Source organism: Gekko japonicus, unplaced genomic scaffold (genome assembly GCF_001447785.1).
Source record: "Gekko japonicus isolate JY-2015 unplaced genomic scaffold, Gekko_japonicus_V1.1 scaffold747, whole genome shotgun sequence".
Taxonomy (NCBI): Eukaryota; Metazoa; Chordata; class Lepidosauria; order Squamata; family Gekkonidae; genus Gekko; species Gekko japonicus.
The window spans coordinates 136,663-154,817 of record NW_015160231.1 but is presented as its reverse complement, the minus strand read 5'-3'; the positions used below and the strand labels follow the sequence as shown (position 1 = coordinate 154,817).

The following is an 18,155-nucleotide window of genomic DNA, read 5'->3' as shown; positions in this document are numbered from 1 at the left end:
GCAGACTCTAATCTGGAGAACTGGGTTTAATTCCCCACTCCTCCACCCTGCTGGGTGACCTTGGGCCAGTCACAGTTCTCTCAGAACTCCCTCAGCCCCAACTACCTAACAAGGTATCTTTTGAGGGGAGAGGAAGGGAAGGAGACTGTAAACCACTTTGAGACTCTTTAAGGTAGAGAAAAGTGGGGCATAAAAACCAACTCCTCTTCTTCAGAAGAGCCCAGGAAGCATCATCTTACTGTACCATTCGGGAGCAACTGTCCTCATCACAGGAGGTCACTTGGCTTGGAACTGCTAGTATTTTGTGATTCGCCCCGGCAACCCATGGCAACCATTTTGTGGCCGTGCTCACTACCTGTTCTCAGTATTCCAGAAAGGCTCGTCAAGATGGGGACCATTGGGGGACGGGGGCATAGAGTTGCCAGATACAGGTTGGGAAAGTCCTAGAGACTTGGGGATGGAGTCTGGGGAGGACAGGGACCTCAGTGTGTTACAATGCCATAGAGTCCACCACAGTATCCATGTACTCCAGGGGAACTGATCTCTGTCGTCTGGAGATCAGGATCCCCAGGCATCCCTAACAGAAGTGATGTTGCAGTATTGGTGTGATGCCAATTCCATCTCCCACACATTTTGCTCCCACTGCTCCACCAAGTAGCAGTGGGAGCAGCAAAGGCCGGGACAAGAAGTGCCCCACTATACTGAAGGTTGCCAGGCAACCCGTGGGAGATGGGAGAGCCAGGTACTTATCATGAGGGGGTGTGATTGTTGCTGCAAGGGCAACACTCTAGTGCAATCCCAAAAACTCAAAAGAAGCCATTGAGTTTTTGAGTCCAGTGCTAGAGAATCACCCCAGCATGATGCCAGCTGGAACCCCCTATCTGGCCAGCTTATTTCTGCCTGCTAACCAATTGAGCATCAGCAGATAGCAGCCAAAATTACCAGGAATTTGCCTGCTATAAGTGGGCATCTGGCAAGCCTAATTATACCCCACTGAGGTCCTTCTCATCCCTAAACCCTGCCCCCCCCAATTCCACTCCCTAATCTCCAGGAATTACCCTCCCCCAATTTAGATTACTTTTATCAATATTTTCTACAGCACTGTGAAACTGGATTCTAAGACCTGGTCTGCACATGCATCAAAATGAGGTGGCACTAAGATGGCAGGGTACACTGCACTAGAGTTAACTGTTCCACTTCAGTCAGTAGGTGACAGATTACATTGTTCAAAGTGCCTCAGTATTAATAATGTCCTGTAAGTGGAAAACTAGGACAGCATGTGAAGGGCTGAGCTAGAACCTTTCTCCATGATGTGCTAATATTATATCTGCAGGATTTTTCCCCATAAGGGGGAACATTAAATAACAGCTCTCCCCCCTTACATTCTAAAGTCAAATACCCTATTTTATCTCTTCAGAATTCTACCCCCTTCTGATGCATCTTTAGACCAGGCCAAACTGTGAACAGTATCTTTAATAATAATTCCCTTAATTGGCCATTTCCAGCTCTCCCACTGGCTATGCTGTGTGCTCCATCAGCCATTGGCCCATCAACCGCCACTCAAGAGTAATCACACGCCATTGGCTGGGTGCTGGGTCCGCTCCTCTTCCCCGCCCACAGCCACCTCAGCCACTGGTACCTGTCAGAACTGCCAAACAGCTATCTCTCCTGACGACACTTCTGCTTGGCTCCTGTGGGACTAATTTTTCCCTCAGTGGCTGTTGCTAGGCAACCAAGCTTGGTTCTGTCAGTAAAAAGACAAAGGAATGAAGCCCTTTCCAGGCCTTTGTGGGGAACTCATTGGGGCCAGTCCTGACTAGGGTTCCCAGCTCCAGGTTGGGAAATTCCTGGAGATTTGAGGGATGGAGCCTGGAGAGGGTGAGGTTTGAGGAAGGGGTGGGACCTCAGACAGGTACAATGCCATAGACCCCACCCTCCAAACCAGCTATTTCCTCCTGGAGAACCATTGTTGCCAATCTCCAGGTGGGGGTTGCAGATCACTCAGAATTACAACTGCTGTTCAGGTAGCAGAGATCAGTTCCTCTGGAGAAAATGGTGGACTCTGTGGCATTATACCCTGCTGAGGTCACCACAGCAAATTGATGCTGAGTGCCCCAAGGTTGGGGCACTCTCCCAGAGTTTTATTTATAATAATATAATATAATAAAATAATAAAAAGGCACATGGTTTCAAGCTGCTGCTCTGGAGATCTTAAAGCTTGTATGTAACCTTTTTATTGATAGTGCATTTAAAGAGCTGAAGAAGAGGAGAAAATCAAATAGCTATGCTTTCCCTATCACTGAATTACCATATTGAAGATCTGTTGATTTCTTCACATTATTACTGAAGGACAGGGCACAAATCTCCATAAAAACAGATGGTCTCTCAAATACAGTTTGTCCCTCTTGCCTTCTATTGCTCTTCTACATGACTTTTATTAAAATAATATAAAATGCATGAAGTCAAATGTATATTCTATCAAACAATTAACAGGATTGACCAGTAAGCTCCAAAGTACTGAAAACAAAATGCCAATTAATAGGAGCTCCATTACATGAAATATCGACACATGAGGTCTCCTAGAGCTCTGTTGGGAAACAGGTTTTACAATGATTTAGGATGTTTTAAATAAACCACATTAATCCACTTCAAATTATCTTGCAAATGCACCTACAGATTGAGTGGCTATTTTGAATTGTGCTTGCAAGCAAAAGAGTGTTTTTTATTCTGCATGAATTGATCTAGGATAATCAAGGAATATCTTGTATGAATGCTCAGGGATTTACCTTGGTATAACTGCCTCTTTTAAATAATCCCAGATAATGCAACAGAGGAAGACAATAGAGTGAGAACTAAGTAATTGGATTAGTCAGTTAATGAAAACAGACATTCTGTTCTTGGATATAATACTGAACGTGGACACGTTCCATAGCCTTTCTGAACTGAGCCCTATTTTCCAAAAGTGATGTTGAGTTTAGTTTATTGGTACTTGTATGTATGCTGTGGTTCTTGCATGGATAGGAGTTTGTTCACAAAACAAACAAATATTTGAGATGGATGTGACTTTTGCATGGGAAATCATGTGCACTCCAACACCATCCCTATGAGTACACATGCAGTTTTTTACATGTGGCCACTAGCCAGGGCTTCACCTATGCATACACATGGTGAAATGTGAATATGATGTCATCAGGCATAGACAGGTTCCAGGAAATTGCCTTCCCAGAAATAACTGTCATGTAAGAAATCTATCTTGCGTAAAGCTGTCCTTGCCACTTTGTGTGGGAAATCAACAACACTGACACATTGGCCGCCTAATCTTTTGAACTAGTATTTTAGCACTGGCAGATGGACCCAAAACACAGTCTCCTCTGTACTTTTTACTTGCTGGTGAGCCTGGTGCACGATTTTTGTAATATAAACCGTCTAATCTGATGCTCCACCATGAGACAGGGCTATTCAGCCCCCAGTTGCCATAGACCTGCCTAGAGAAGCTACAGTGGGGCTGTCAAACATGTGGCCCATGAGCCACATCTGGCCCCTGGGGGGCTCCTACCCAGCCCGCCAAGAACTGGCTGTGTGCTGCTTCCTCCTTCCTGTTTCTGGCTGCTACATAATACAGGAGAAGGCCAGAAAAGAAAAGAAAAAAAGAAGTCTAGTCTGACTGAGGAGGGGTGAAGGCAGGAGTCAGCAATTAGTTGGAGCCCAAGCAATTAGTTGGAGCCAGTTGATGAATCCCAGTCTTCCACCCCAGTAACCTGGCAGCACAGGTCCCAAGCACCGTCACTCTGTGCTGATGGTTAGGCTGACCCACGGCAGTCTGTACAAAGCTACCCATTTGAGCATCATCGTTAAATGGAGATCTGAACCCATGTTTCCCTCACCCCACCCCAGGCTTCATCAATACCTTGTGTTGTGGGATACTGTGCTATCATAGCGCTGAAGCAATCATGCACCTCCTGGACTGTCTTTTCCATAGAGGAAAATCCAGTTTCAAGTGAGTGCTGTAGGGTGATGGTATTGCAATATATGATATGTGAGAATACAGCTGTACTCTATCATACTGCAATGCATTCACTCGAATATTCCAAAGAACTTATATTAGGGACCTGTGAGGCTCAAGGGACCTGTGAGGCTCGGGGGAGGGGGGGATCCCAGTGGCGCTCTGCTGCTGCACCATTCAGTCTATCTCCCACCCCCACCGCTCCGCTTGTCTGCCTGCTCGTTTGCCCCCAGCTCCACCACTTCTGCAGCCCCAGCTGATGCAGTGGCTTGGGCTCCTAACCAATGCTACCTCTAAGCTGTGGAGTCTTGTGAGCAAAAATTCTACTTTGTGAGCTGCTGGCATTAAAGTTGTGAGCGAGCCATTTGGCCACTGCATAAATTAGTTTGCTCTGGAGCTATTCTTCCTGAGCGAAGACAAAAATCTGTGAGCCAGAGGCTAAAAAACTGTGAGCTAGCTCACGCTTAGAGGGAACACTGCTCCTAACCACCCAGGCAAACTCATGAGGAGGGGGGATCTCGCTTGCTTGTCCCCTCCCCACTCTGCCCAACCACTGCCCAGCCCACCTGGCAGCAGCTCCCCCCCCCATGTGGCTCCAGCGGCTGCTTCCTTTCCTCCACTGGCTCCCACATATGGCTAGGAGGGTGGAGGCTGCCAGGCTGGTGGAGAAGCGTTGCCTGTGCAAGCATAGACAATGTTCTTTTGTTTCAAGGAAAATTTTCACCCTTCTTTTTAAAAGTTTCTGTATTCTTCTGCAAACCTGGGGAATTTGCAGAAATATCTCCTTTCTCTGTTCATGGCCCCAGCCTGTGGATTTAAGTATTTGCCCTGACCTGGATAGCCCAGGCTAACCCGATCTCATCAGATCTTGGGAGCTAAGCAAGGCAGACCCTGGCAAGTATTTGGATGGGGAGACCTCCAAGAAATGTCAGGGTTGTGACGGAGAGGCAGGCCATGGCCAACAACCTCTGAAACGTCTCTTGCCCCATGGAGTTGTCATGAGTCAGCTGTGACTTGATGGCGCTTTCCACCACCACCACCACAACTGCAGCCATGTTGAGAATTGGATATAGTTACGATGTAAGGATCCATGACTTCAGTGGGCCTATAAGACCCGAAAAGAGCTAGCGTAAGGTAGCGGTTAAAGTGTTGGACTAATATCTGGGAGACCTGGTTCAAACCCCATTCTCTCCTGGAAGCTCACTTGGGTGACCTTGGGCCAGTCACACACACGATTATTGTTGGGATAAAGTGTAGGAGGGGAGAACAATATTGTAAGCCAGTTTGAGTCCCCACTGTGGAGAGAAGTGGGGTATAAATATCTAAGTAAAGTGTGAGGGAAGCTATCACACATCTAGTATCTCATCAACGAGTGGGTCAGTGTTGGGATGTCAGTGTCCTCATCCTATAAATTAACAGCCCTTCCTAGTGGTACACAGGATTGCAATATAAGCATTTATTTTTGCACTGTCATTTCACCTCTTGCGCATGGATAAAAGTTGCATATAGTATTGTGCTGGATTTTCACAAGTTTTAGTTTTGTAAATGGGCCACAGTGTTCCCAGCCGTTCAGCGGGAGATGCGGCACCCCGTCTGTTTCTGTAGAAATGCGATCCGAAAGTGTACATTTACCTTGATTTTTAAAGCCGGGTTGTGTGCAGGGGACATAGTAGAAACGTATCTTTGTCACAGCTTATTCTTGGAAAAATAAACAGGGCTTTTCGAAAATGCGATTCACAGAAAGACTTCTCAAATCTCACTCCCCTCGTTACAAACACTATCAAGCTGGTAATGAGATAATGCTAGTGCATAAACGCACTCCATTTCTGGCAGCATTCCTCTGAATAATTTTGCTCCTAATCATAACAACTGCTCCAAGGAGAAATAACTGATTATAATCGGGCCAAACATAGGAGAGCTTTTTCCTCTCCTGCCCATAAACCTCCTAAGGCAAATCTCATCTATAATACAATTTTTTCCACTGCACACACTGTGAAATGATAATGCTAATTATCATGAAGATTAAATGTAAAATACACCACGCAGGGTAGCCATACATTAGCATCAGGCTGTGTTTAATTGTCAGTATCGGAAAACTCTTTCTTTGGTTAATGATTCATTCGTTTTCATCATCAAAAAAGGGGGGGGGTCTCATACTCACTTGGTGGTAGATGCTTTCCCAGCTCTCTCTCAGGGCTCCCCAGTTACTGGCGCTGGAGGACTTCTTGTTCAGGTAAACGCGGATGCGTTCCTCGAGTTCCTGGTTCACCTGCTCTAAAGCTCTCACCTTCTCAATGTAATCTACCAGGCACCCATTCAGGCTCTCGTGAGATAGGCCTCGTCCCCTTTCCAGCCCTTGGGGTAATGGCACCGTTGTACAGGAGCTACGGAGGCCTTGTAGGAAGACACTGCTTATGCCCAGAGCTCTGCGGGACACCCGGGTGCCTAAACTGCTCACGCCTCCCGTAGGTACGATGCCCACATAGACCCCTGGGGGTCTCGACAAGCTCCCTCCTCCGCCAACGCTAATTCTACGACTGGTGGCCCCCAAGCTTTCTGCTGTGGAAGTAGAGGGCTGTTGTCCCAAAAAGGAAGCTCTACGCCTTGGTAAGGGCATGCTGCCGCTCAAACCGTCAACCTCCAATGTGTCGCTTCTCCCCTCACTGCCCCTCAGCCGGCTGAGATCTGCAGAGCCAAGCAGGATTGGGGAAGGGAGGGGTGTTATTTGCACTCTGTCCCAAGAGCTTCTGGGACATTTCTCATTGTCTTTGGGCGGCCACCATCGGCGTGTTTGTCGGAATGATTGTGTGGGGGCTTTTCCCTGGCTCAGCAATCTATTTCATGAGAAATCTGTCTGCTGCAAGTGCAGCACATGGAAAGGTCAATGTAGTATGCAGGCACAATAGGAGGGGAAAAAAGAATTCCTTACATATTTAAATGCTGGTATTCTCTAGACTTCCACATGCAAGGGCTTACTTGTACTAGCAGGAGCCCAGTTAATTGAGACACACCTTATCCTCAGAAGGAGCTTGCTTAACTGAGTAAAACTGCTTATGCCACTCAGTGTGAACATTAATGCCAAAAAGCTCTTGACACATTAATGCACAGTTTGGAAAGGAAGAATAACAGCTGGAAGCATACTGCATTGTGAGATGCTCAGAAACTAGCATTCATTTCTTTGAGTGCCTACAGACGTACCATTATTTGAATGATGGGGATGCTCTGGAAACATACTTACTGTTGTGTTCAGAACTAACCAGCCATTTTATCTCCAGGGTTTCGCTTAAGGAAAAGTGGTTCAGGAAGGCTGCAGCAGAAGCCAGCTGTGGACAGTGCTGATTGTCTAGCGCTTGTGACATTGGCAAACCACCTCTCCTTCCCAAAATTTGCAGCAATTTGTAAATTCCCGGCGCTTTTCTTTTTTTAATTAAGGTGGCAAATTAACACTTAAATGCTGAGAAGTCTGGTTAGAACAGATAAAAGGAAGTACTTCTTCACCCAAAGAGTGATGAACACATGGAATTCACTTCCACATGAGGTGGTGGCGGCTACAAGCATGGGCAGCTTCAAGAGGGAATTAGATAAACATATGGAGCAGAGATCCATCAGTGGCTATTAGCCACAAGGTATAGATAGGAACTCTCGGTCTGGGGCAAGGGATGCTCGGTATCCTTGGTGCTTGGGGGGGGGGCAAGAGTGGGAGAGCTTCTAGTGTTCTGGCCCCACTGCTGGACCTCCTGATGGCACCTGGTATTTTTGGACTGGATGGGCCATTGGCCTGATCCAACATTGGCTTCTCTTGTGTTCTTATATCTGCACACTCAGGGGACTGTCTCCTACAAGACAGAATGCACTGGTGCCTGGTCCAAATACTGGTTCTGGCCCAAGAGCTTCTATTTGGCTTGCTTCCAAGAAGCTGGTATCAGGAAGATTTGAATAAGGAACTAGCACAGCTGCATACTCTCTGCCCCCCCCCATAAGTTTTGGGCCACCACATATCATACACCCCTGCAGTCAAGGAGCTCTGCCCTCCAAGTAGAGCTATGTTGTTTCCAGGTCCAAAGCCTAGTTCTAGTGCTAACTGCTCCAAAGTGGGACTCCCGATAACAAATATGCATGCAGACCATGATGGGGAAACTGGAGTAGTTAGCACCAGAACTGGGCTTTGGATCATGAAACAGCATAAATTCACTTGGAGGGCAGAGTCCCCTGTATGCAGGGGAGTATAATATAGGTTGGTGGTCCAAACTTTATTTTGGGATGCACAGCTTGTGCTAAACTTTTAAATTATCCTCAATATTTGTGGTTGCATTCACAAATAAGGAACTAGGAAATGTGAATAAGGAACTGGGAACCAACTTCAGCCTTGTACGCCCATCAGCTGTGACCCCAGCTTTACATTTCCTCACTAGGTAGCTGCAGGCAAATCACTGTTCTTGTATCAGCCCATCTGTGAAAAGGGGGATAGGAACACTAGCCTACTTTATGGAGCTGAGGCTACATTCCTGGCAAGATCCATAGGATCAGTTCTGAGAGAATTGCTCAGGTGGTCTGAACGTCCAAAACACTTTCAAGTGTACCAAATCATTTCCTCAAGCTATCTGGTCGGTGCAAGGCTGTTAAAAAATGAATTGGCCCTGTGGCATCTTAAATGACTGCAAGGGCTATTTTCTGATGTATGTACCCGCTATGGATGCTGCAGCACAGAATGCTAGGCACATATCAAACATATCTTCAGAACCACAAAAGAGGAATACTAACAAGCGGGGAGGGGTGGGGGGGGCCCAGAATCTTGGGTTTCTTTGTCAGCAAACCAGACATGAAAGGGCTTCTCTCTCTCATTACATTCTGAAGGAGAGACAATTTTGCTGCTGTAAGTGCTTCGCACTTTCCTAGTGATAATTGCTGCTATGTTCATCCCAGAGGACAAGAATAGCAAAACTTGGCAGTTCGTCAGAGGGTCTCTTGTGACCTACTTTGAGGTTCCAAACCATCACTTAAGAATCAATGCACTGAAGAAACTGTGGGGGCATGGGCCATAGGAGCTGTTTCTTATTTTTGCTAGGGACAGATGTTGCAAGCCCTGCTGTCTGTTTCCCCACCTACTGAGACACAATAGGTCTGTGTGCTGAAGCAGACAGAAGGGCTTGTGTTTCAGCTGAACCACGGGACGCATTGTGTGGGTGACTTACTCCTTCTCTGCTCCATTCCCATCTGTAAAATGGGGATAACAGTTATTTTTTAATTTCAGGAGGTTATTACAAAGTAAACATAATGAGCATGGCGAAGCTCTACCTCTTTAAATGCCTCTGTCGCATTTGCTAATAGAAATTATTAGCACATCCAGCCTGGACTGAAAGCGCTGCACTGGCTGCCAATAGCATACAGAATCCGCTTCAAAGTGCTGGTACTTACCTTTAAAGCCCTTTATGGCCGGGGTCCGACTTACCTGAGGGACCGCCTTTCCCCATATATACCACCAAGAGCACTTCGGTCCGGGGCACAACATCGCCTGGTGGTTCCAGGCCTCCGGGAGGCAAGGCTTGCCACGACTAGGACCAGATCCTTTTCAGTGGTGACCCCTACCTGGTGGAACGAGCTCCCGGAGGAGAGGGGTAAGGATGGCCCAGGAAGATCTGCCACAATTTCTGCGTGGCCACTGGATTTACCTGGTTGAGCTATAGGATAACATCACCCTGGAGAACCATCTGGAGACCATCTTGTTAAATTGAGTATAATTTTATTAACTGTCATGAATGTTTTATTGCTTTTATCTGCTTTATATGGGCTTTGCCCCTTGTAAGCCGCCCTGAGCCCGCTCTGCGGGGAGGGCGGGGTATAAATCTTAATAAATAAATTTAAAAAAATTATCAGCAGAATCGGGAACATCATAGCTCCCTGTCCCTGTCGACGAAGTTAACTGCACAAGTAATCCAAGTTATCAAAAGAATGTAATTAGTTTTGCTGTGTCCGGGATTGGTAGAGAGGAGTTCAGGGGCCACAGCGAGAGAAAAAAATCAGCTTAATATTCATAATAATTCAAACAACTGGGACGTTCTTTTAGAATTAGGACTATTGTACAAAGCAGGCAAATCAGAAATTTGAGAATCTTTGGGAAGGTCAGCCACACAGTCGCATCATGCCTTGCTGACAGATGCTTGCAAACTGGAGCACCTCAAATAGTCCCCGGGTCCGACTGCCTATTTCCACATTCAACAGGGAAGTGGATTCTTGCCCGGCTGCCGGGCCAAGCTCTTAATACACAAAGAATGCTCAGTCAGCAACCAGTTTAGCCACAGCACATTGTGTGAGGGGAAGAGGGATAGCTGTTTTGTTTCATGGCTCAGCCCAAAAGAATGCTAGGCCGTATCCTAGGATATCAGCAGTGGCTTCTGCGCTTGCTCAGTCTTGCGAAATAGGCTTGTGGTATGGCAGTGGGGGGGGGGGGGGGGCAGGCAGAAAGAACTGCTTTTTTTAAAAAAAAGAAATCTGGCTCGGTTACATGGAATAAGCATTTGGGACAGGTGACAGAAGACATTTGTTTCGGCAGGAGTTTTTCCTTAGAAATAGCCTTTATTTTATAAAGCTGACATTTGGTCTGTAAAGTTTTTAACCACACTTATAAAAAAGAGGTTCATAATTCTTAAGCAAAAAAAAAAAAAAGAGCTGAAAATGTTTTTTTCCATTATTCAGGGTTACGCAAAGGTTATATTTATAATATATAGATTTATATTTATAATTTGAATACAATAAAGATGGGGCTGCTAGTACAAGGACGGTGTCATATTTCAGACACTTGCTCATGTCCTACAAATAGTGTTTCTTGACAGAAGGGGTTAACAAGGACCATGCCGGTGTCTCTGTAATCGCCATTGGCTGGGGAGCGTGGCTCAGACAGGTGGTCCTAAGAGAAGCAGGGGAGGGGGAGAAACAGAGAGAGAGAGAGAGGGAGATTAAGCTGGAGACATTCTGTCACATCATGCTCAGTACAGAGGGGTTGTGTATATGCACCTGGGCTGTACAAAGAGGTTATAGGGTCGTTGAATTAGAAATGGGTTGGGATTTGGGTACAGCCTACTGATCACTGCTCCTTCACAGGGCCTGATCCTTTCAGTGGTGCTTAGATGGAAGTCAGGCTCAGTGAACTGTGCCTAATATGGGGCAAAAGGTTCCTAACGGAGCAGCGCATCTTTGAGAAAAACAGAGAAAATAAACTGAAGCAAAACAGAACTAGGAACGATTGGTGCTCAGGGATTCCAGATGTCAACCCCGCCCGGACAACATACAGCTCCGTGTGCACCTTAGGAAATGTGTACTTATATTTTCCTTCCCAATTCATTCTTTAAAACAAAACGAAGAAATAGTATGCTATTTCACACCACGACGTCATAGTTGAAGAGTCTCTCCTGGGCCTAACTGCAAGGGCATTTGTGAGGATCGAACATTTGTTACAGCTTATTAAAACGTAACACAAAAGTCAAAAGTGCAATGTGGTGAATGCATTTGTGAATTTTGTTGCAGGGTTCTTTCAGAAGGATTACAGTTGGTGTTCAGGCTACAGCACGGCCACCTTCTGCATATCTAGTAAGAGGGTAGGGCAAAAAAACGTACTTTTATGCTTTTTATTACTTATTTTTATGCTGATGTAATTTGCGCCGTGCTAAATGGTGGTGTGATTGGAACAAGGACAATAGTACTCCCTCCCCACCTCCAAAAATGATCAAATGCAGAGAGGCAAATGTAAATCAAGCTAGATCAAATTAAAACCAGCACACAGAGCCTTGGCCTAAATGTCTTTTCTAAGTGAAAAGCAACAGGACAATATACTGAATTAACTTACCAATTTAACTAATTAAATACAAAGGCATCACTGATATAATTTTTTTAACTACCAAACTGAATTTATCCACAATATTTGACAGGAATGTTCCTTTTAATAATTGCAACAATTACATGGATGATTCAATCTCACTCTGCTACTCAGACTAAAGACGATTTACCATTGTGAATTGTACTCTTGCTTTGATTAAATTGTGCTATTTGTTGACAGTGAAGGGTTGTGCAGTCAACACCATATTCTGCCGGGTTACTAGTCCCCAGAAGAATGGCAGCCCCTTTGTACTTTATTGGAAGGGTTAATTTGAATCTTCTTGCATGAAAATACTGTGGCAAAGGGAAAAAATTTAACTGAACCTCTACTCTGTGGTGATGTCACAGAGTATTCATGAATATTCTAGCTACCAAGGGATTTTTCAACAACAGGATGTTCATAAACAGGCCAGCTTCTGTGAAGAAAGTAAAAACTCAGTGTGGCTGGAGAAACACAGTGCCTGGGATAAGGTGAGCTCTGTGGGCAGGAAGGGGAGGCTCAGTGAGAATTTTTCTCATCTTGTATTTTGCATCACTGAATTACTAAAATAATAATAAAAAAGTTTTAGGAAAAGGCTCAGGAGGTGGATTAGTTATGTGGCTGGGAACCACCTGAAATGGGGTAGATGAGAAAAGGGGAGAAAAAATTGTGGATTGAGAAGCAAACTCTGAGGAAGGTTTAGGTACAGAAAATAGCTATCCCTTGGGGGGGAAGATGAGTGACCACACAATATTATGGAAGAAAAGCCAAGGTGAAAGTGGAGCTGGGGCGTAGCCTCACATTGGCTCTAGGGAGACAAAGCTGCCCCAGGAGGGATTTGCAGTCATTGCCGACCAAACTAAAAAAACGAGACAGCCCCATTTTTATTAACTTGCTTGTATTGCTGTTCTTCTTGATTTGATATGTGGTGGAAGTTTTATCATTTTCGATATCGGTTTGAGATTCTCTGATTTGCTTTGTGTGTATGTGTGTGTTTTTGCTTTGAATGTTATATATTTTAATCTTGGAAGTCACCCTTGGCATTTTGATTTTAAAATGCAGTAGAAATAGACACTATGGAGAAATGCCCTTCCCGCTAAAATTCATCCCCATAATTCAATCTGTGAGATGGAACCCGCTGCATGCTCACAGCTGGGGGAAACTACAAGAGATGAGCAATCTCTTTCCCAAACACAGAGCATAGTTATGCAAATAGCTATGGCTGAAACAGAACAAAAATGTTACTTTCTCACACCTTGCTGGAATGTCACGCTTAATAGGACAGAGAATGGGACAGCAAGAAGGCTAGGTAGTAATTCTTCCTCTTGGGGCAAGCAGATCAGGACTAACCCCAAAAGTGAATGGATTCTCAAAGAGGAGATTATGAATTCTCAGGACACAAGGAAGAAGCTCTTTTCTCTTTCGACTTTTGGCCAGGGAAGTACAATCTGTGAAAGACTAAACCGTTACAAAGGAATCCACCTTAACTATGTGTCAAAGGACAATGGAAGAAGCCCCATCTCTGAGAACTCAGGTAATGATGGGCTTTTTAATGTTGCAATCTCAAAGTTTCCTATCCTATCCTAGCAACAATATTATTAGGATAAATATAGAGTTTAGGATAAGAGGAGTGCATGTTTTCACCTTTTCTTTGTATCCTTGCTCAGCCTGATGCTTGAACAGACCATGTATACTCTATTTTTGTTTATTAAACTTCCTTATATTTTGAAGGTTCAAAGCCTAATCTCTACAACTATTTAGTCTTTTTTCCAAAAGAGCAATAACAGGAAGGGGCAGCAGTTAAGCTCACCATTTCTAAAGCATGGTACATTGTCCCTGTACTAGCTAGTATGAACAAAGCAGAAGATTCAGCAACTAGGCAGTCTCTCTAAATGGCGACACAGAAACAGAGTGATAGATGTACAAATCTATTTAGCAGAAAGTATTTTTTTCAAATTTGTTAGTGGCCATGGTTACTGTCCAGAGAGAAGCTGGTCCCTCCCAGGAGTAAGGGAAAGTTTTTTTTTACCTGGGGGAACAGGGATTGCAAGTCTGTTCCTTCACAAGAGTAAATCAGTAAATACCAGCCAATGCACTTGGAGGGGAAGGGGGAGGAATAGATGATAATTTGGTGATCATTGGTGGCCCTTATCAGGGCAGAAAGGCAAGGCATAAATTTTGTAAAATAAATAAATAAAATTTGCATCCATTTCAATGGGAATGGAAACTAATGAAATAAAAATGAATATGTGTAATAAAGAAGGCAGTGAAAACACATGAATTTTTTGAAACAAGAAAAAGTAAACCTGTCAGTTCCATATGCTGGTGGCAGAAAGGAAGTGGATGGGAAGGGAGCTTTAGAGGCTCAGGGTCAGATAATAAAGGGAAACATATATTTGCAAGGCATATAACTGGAAAAGATTTCTGCACTTTTGCCTCTCCCATCATGATACCACTCTGGGCTGGCTAAGAGAAGCGAAGGTCAAGAGGAAAATGGCTGAAATCCACATTTGAACTAACCAGACAATTTTTTTACCAGCAGGTTTTTCATATTACCTCTGACGTTTCAAGGGACTGGATCTCTCTTGGCAACTCTACTGCATGCCTGTTGAAGTAGTCCATGGTGATAGCATTGTTCCAGTAGCTCAGGTTAGTTTCTGGGTTAGACGTCTTCTTCCTCCTCCTCATGCAACAGACTGTTAGCAGGACAGCTGTTAATGCAAACATATTGATAATCTGGTTATGGACCAATGAGAAATTAACCCATGACTTGGGTATTTGCATGTGTCATCCATGTCTGCTTTCTAGGCACCTTGATGAGATACACCTTATTCACTCCAGCCCACCTTTTGTGGTGCATGGCAACCATAGGCATAGTGTCAAGTGCATGTCAACACCGTTAAACTGCCAGTTTTACGGCATGCAACATTAATCACAACCAGTCCCACCCACCATATTATGCCACTGGGAACATGGCTGGCCCCACCCAACAGACTGATCAGACAGAGGTCAATGGTTTCCCCAAATCAAACTATGCTCAGGTTACTCAAGGATGTCTATGCTCATTCTCTATGCTATGCATCCAAACCCCACCTTTATGTATCTCTCACTGCCATGTCTCGTTGGAAGTGTCCAAATCGGTAAGCTACTACGTATTCTTTTTTTTGAGCCATGGTGCAGCAGAGAGCTTTATCATATACATCAAAGAACATAAGAAACTGAACCAGTGGTCCACCTACTCTAGCATCCTGGTTCATACAATGGCCAACCAGCTGCCCTCTAGGGCCAACAGACAGGGCCTTCCCTTCTAGCATGGGCATTCAGAGGTATGTGGAGATTCTCTTTAGTCATCATGCTAGTGTCCACTTAAGGACATATCCTCCATAAATCTGTGTAATCTCCTTTTAAAGCCAAGCACCAACTTAAACAGTAACCTGATTAGGAACTTGATGATTATATGAATTAATTGGAGGGATGTATTTTCCCCTGCGGCTAGGAAAGCAGCTTGGAGTAGGGGTGTGGAATTTTTGTTCCCCTGCTCAAACTCAGCTGCATCTTTTAAAAACTAAAGCCCCATCAGGAAAATGTTATATCCGTGTGCTGAGCAATATCTAGTCTGGCCTAAATACTGTTCTGATTGTTACAAGTATCAGACACTGCAAATTCCACTGAAAAGTCAAAAGCACCTACAGTTCTTTGAATAATACAATCTTCGAAAGGTTAAGCTCGGACTGCTGTTATCAACATAATCAGCTTTCATGGCACATTGCCTTCTTAACACAAAATAACAGAGACAGACTTCTAATATAATCGCATCTGTTTTGATTTGGATCAAAGGATGCCTTATCTTCTTCTTATCCCTGAAAAAGCTTCAGAATCTGGGCAATTTCATCAAAGTCAGTCATAATCGCTTTGATAGGCATATTCTTTTGAATGGTGGAACTACGAAAATTGCACAGGTAGGAATTTCTTCAATGAAAAGCAAAAAAAGCTCCCTAGCCTACCCACTGAACTACAAATTTGTGGGAATGATATCATAGGCTATCTGGTCACATGTGTGCACAGCATGTCATGAACTCTAAAAGGGCCTTATTGATGGGGACAATCCTTTTCCTATTGTTGGTGAGGAATGTTTCTTTAAAGGCTTATTCTGTACATGCAACAATTTCTTCTTTTGTCTTTTTCTTTTTGTTGTTGACATTTGCACTGGAAATGGAGGCCCCAGTTTGCTTGGATGAACTTTTTCTTTGAGTTCCAGATTCATCAAGGCTCCATTTTCTCATGAAAAACACGGATGCACAGGGGACCCTGCGTCAATATGCGTGAAACATGTGGAATTGGTCCGATCACGTTTTTGGCTGGTAAAAAAGGAAGAAGCCATCTTCTCTTTGACGACCAAAAAAAGCTATGCTGAAAATAATGGGAACTGCATACATAAAAAGCCATCTGGAATGGAGGCTGTAGTATGGAGGGGAACTGGGTGAGATTGAGTTTTAAAAGCTGGGTGGATCTAACCCATTATTCACTGCCTGGATCAGTTAGTTGCTGTAGATTTTCCAGGCTGTATGGCCATGGTCTTGGCATTGTAGTACCTGATGTTTCACCAGCAGCTGTGACTGGCATTCTCAGAGGTATAACCCAGAAAGATGGGGTACTCTCTGTGTCAATGTGAGAAGAAAAATGGTAGGCAAGTAATTTATATATACTCAGTTAGGTAGGGTAGGGCTGAGTCATTGTCTTGTAGGAGTCCCCCAGGCTGTGACATGCTAATAGAGGAGCTTTCCCGAGGAGGTTCTTTTGCATATGGATTGGCTGTTGAAATTCTTAGACCACCTCAACAACATCCACCTGAACATACAATTCACCATGGAAAAAGAAATCGAGGGTAAACTCCCATTTCTAGATATCACGGTCATCCGCAGAGCTAACCTTCAATTAGGTCACAAGGTCTACAGAAAACCAACTCACATGGATCGTTATTTACACAAAAACTCAAATCACCACCCTCGGAAAAAAGAGGCACAATCAAAACATTAGTAGACCATGCAAGACGGATATGTGAACCGCACTTTCTCAACAATGAACTAAACCATCTAAACCACGCACTTCAAGCAAATGGCTACTCCAAGAATGAAATCAGAAGAGCGATTAACCCAAAGGTAAAACAAATAGCTGAAGAAAAACAGTCTCCCACAGGAAAAGTGTTTTTGCCATGTATCAAAGGAATCACTGATCAGATGGGAAAACTTATGAAAAAACACAACCTAAAAACAGTATTCAGACTCACCATATTGCCTGTATCAAGTCTGAAGAACAACGACTTCCGGTTGGTGGATTGGCAATGGCGGTCGCTCTCCCCAGTTCGTGGGGAGGCGATTGGCACACCAGCGGCAAGGAGGGGTGCTGCCTCAAGCGGCACCCCCACGGAGCCCTTGCGATGGGTTCCAGGCCAGGGGGCTTCTGAGGGTTAGCCTCTTCGACGGCTCGATGCCGGAGAATAGAGGCTTCCCTCCGCCCTGACGGTCCTACCGCTGAGTGACCATATGGTATAAACTAATTCGACCGGGACAAGCGCAGGAGATCGAGCGGAACAACGAATGAGAGAGCGAGGTCTGCGAAAGGACCAACAATGAACCTGAGTTCGAAGTAAACGGACTATTTTGATAAAACAGAGTACCCCTCCCCCCGTGGGAAAAGCAGGGTGCAAGGAGGGACGCCTCTTGAACGCAGAGACAGATCAATGCAGCGAAGGGGGTAGGGCTGGGAAACAAACAGCAAGACTATATTGAGAGACTTACTTGAGTACCGATAGCGAAAAGACGAGTCTTTCGAGCCCTGACAAAGCAGTTTGAAATTGTAAACAAAGAGGGAACATGGCGGCTTCCCGAGGAAAGTTTAAACCGAAACCAGGCAGTCAGAGTCCAAGACCGGAAGAGGGAGCAGACGTCATGAAGTTGCTAGCGGATATGCTGAAGCCGGTAATGGAACAACTCGGTGGTATTAACCAGCAACTGGCTACATTAAATCAAAACTTTGCTCAACAGCAGCGCCAGCTGGCAGAAACGGAGAAGAAAGTGGAGCAAGCTACTGAAAAAATTACAGAAATGGACACCGCAAATAAGAAAGTGAAGAAAGGAGTGACAGATGTGGAAACAACACAAAACCTTCAGGAAACTCGTTTGTTACAGCTTCAAATGGAAAAAGCTAATATGACTCTTAGATTTCAGGGAGTGCCTGAAATTGAAAAAGAAGATTTGAAGAAGACTCTGGGCGAGATTATTGCTCCAGTAACAGGCTTATCAG

The 18,155-nt window shown here is 44.7% G+C and overlaps 2 protein-coding genes across 2 annotated transcripts in view; both read right to left on the bottom strand.

The window, feature by feature from the left end:
• BFSP2 (beaded filament structural protein 2) overlaps window positions 1-6,620 on the bottom strand; it is a 21,050-nt gene extending 14,430 nt beyond the window's left edge. The window contains exon 1 of the mRNA XM_015412331.1: window positions 6,165-6,620. Within this exon, the coding sequence (XP_015267817.1) occupies window positions 6,165-6,620 (456 nt within the window). The remainder of the gene's footprint in view (window positions 1-6,164) is intronic.
• Window positions 6,621-10,765: 4,145 nt separating this feature from the next.
• Window positions 10,766-18,155, bottom strand: part of TMEM108 (transmembrane protein 108) — a 118,843-nt gene continuing 111,453 nt past the window's right edge. Inside the window, exons 3-4 of the mRNA XM_015412351.1 lie at window positions 14,409-14,563; window positions 10,766-10,907 (exon numbers count right to left, since the gene is read on the bottom strand). Coding sequence (XP_015267837.1) covers window positions 10,785-10,907; window positions 14,409-14,563 — 278 coding nt within the window. The 3' untranslated portion in view covers window positions 10,766-10,784. The remainder of the gene's footprint in view (window positions 10,908-14,408; window positions 14,564-18,155) is intronic.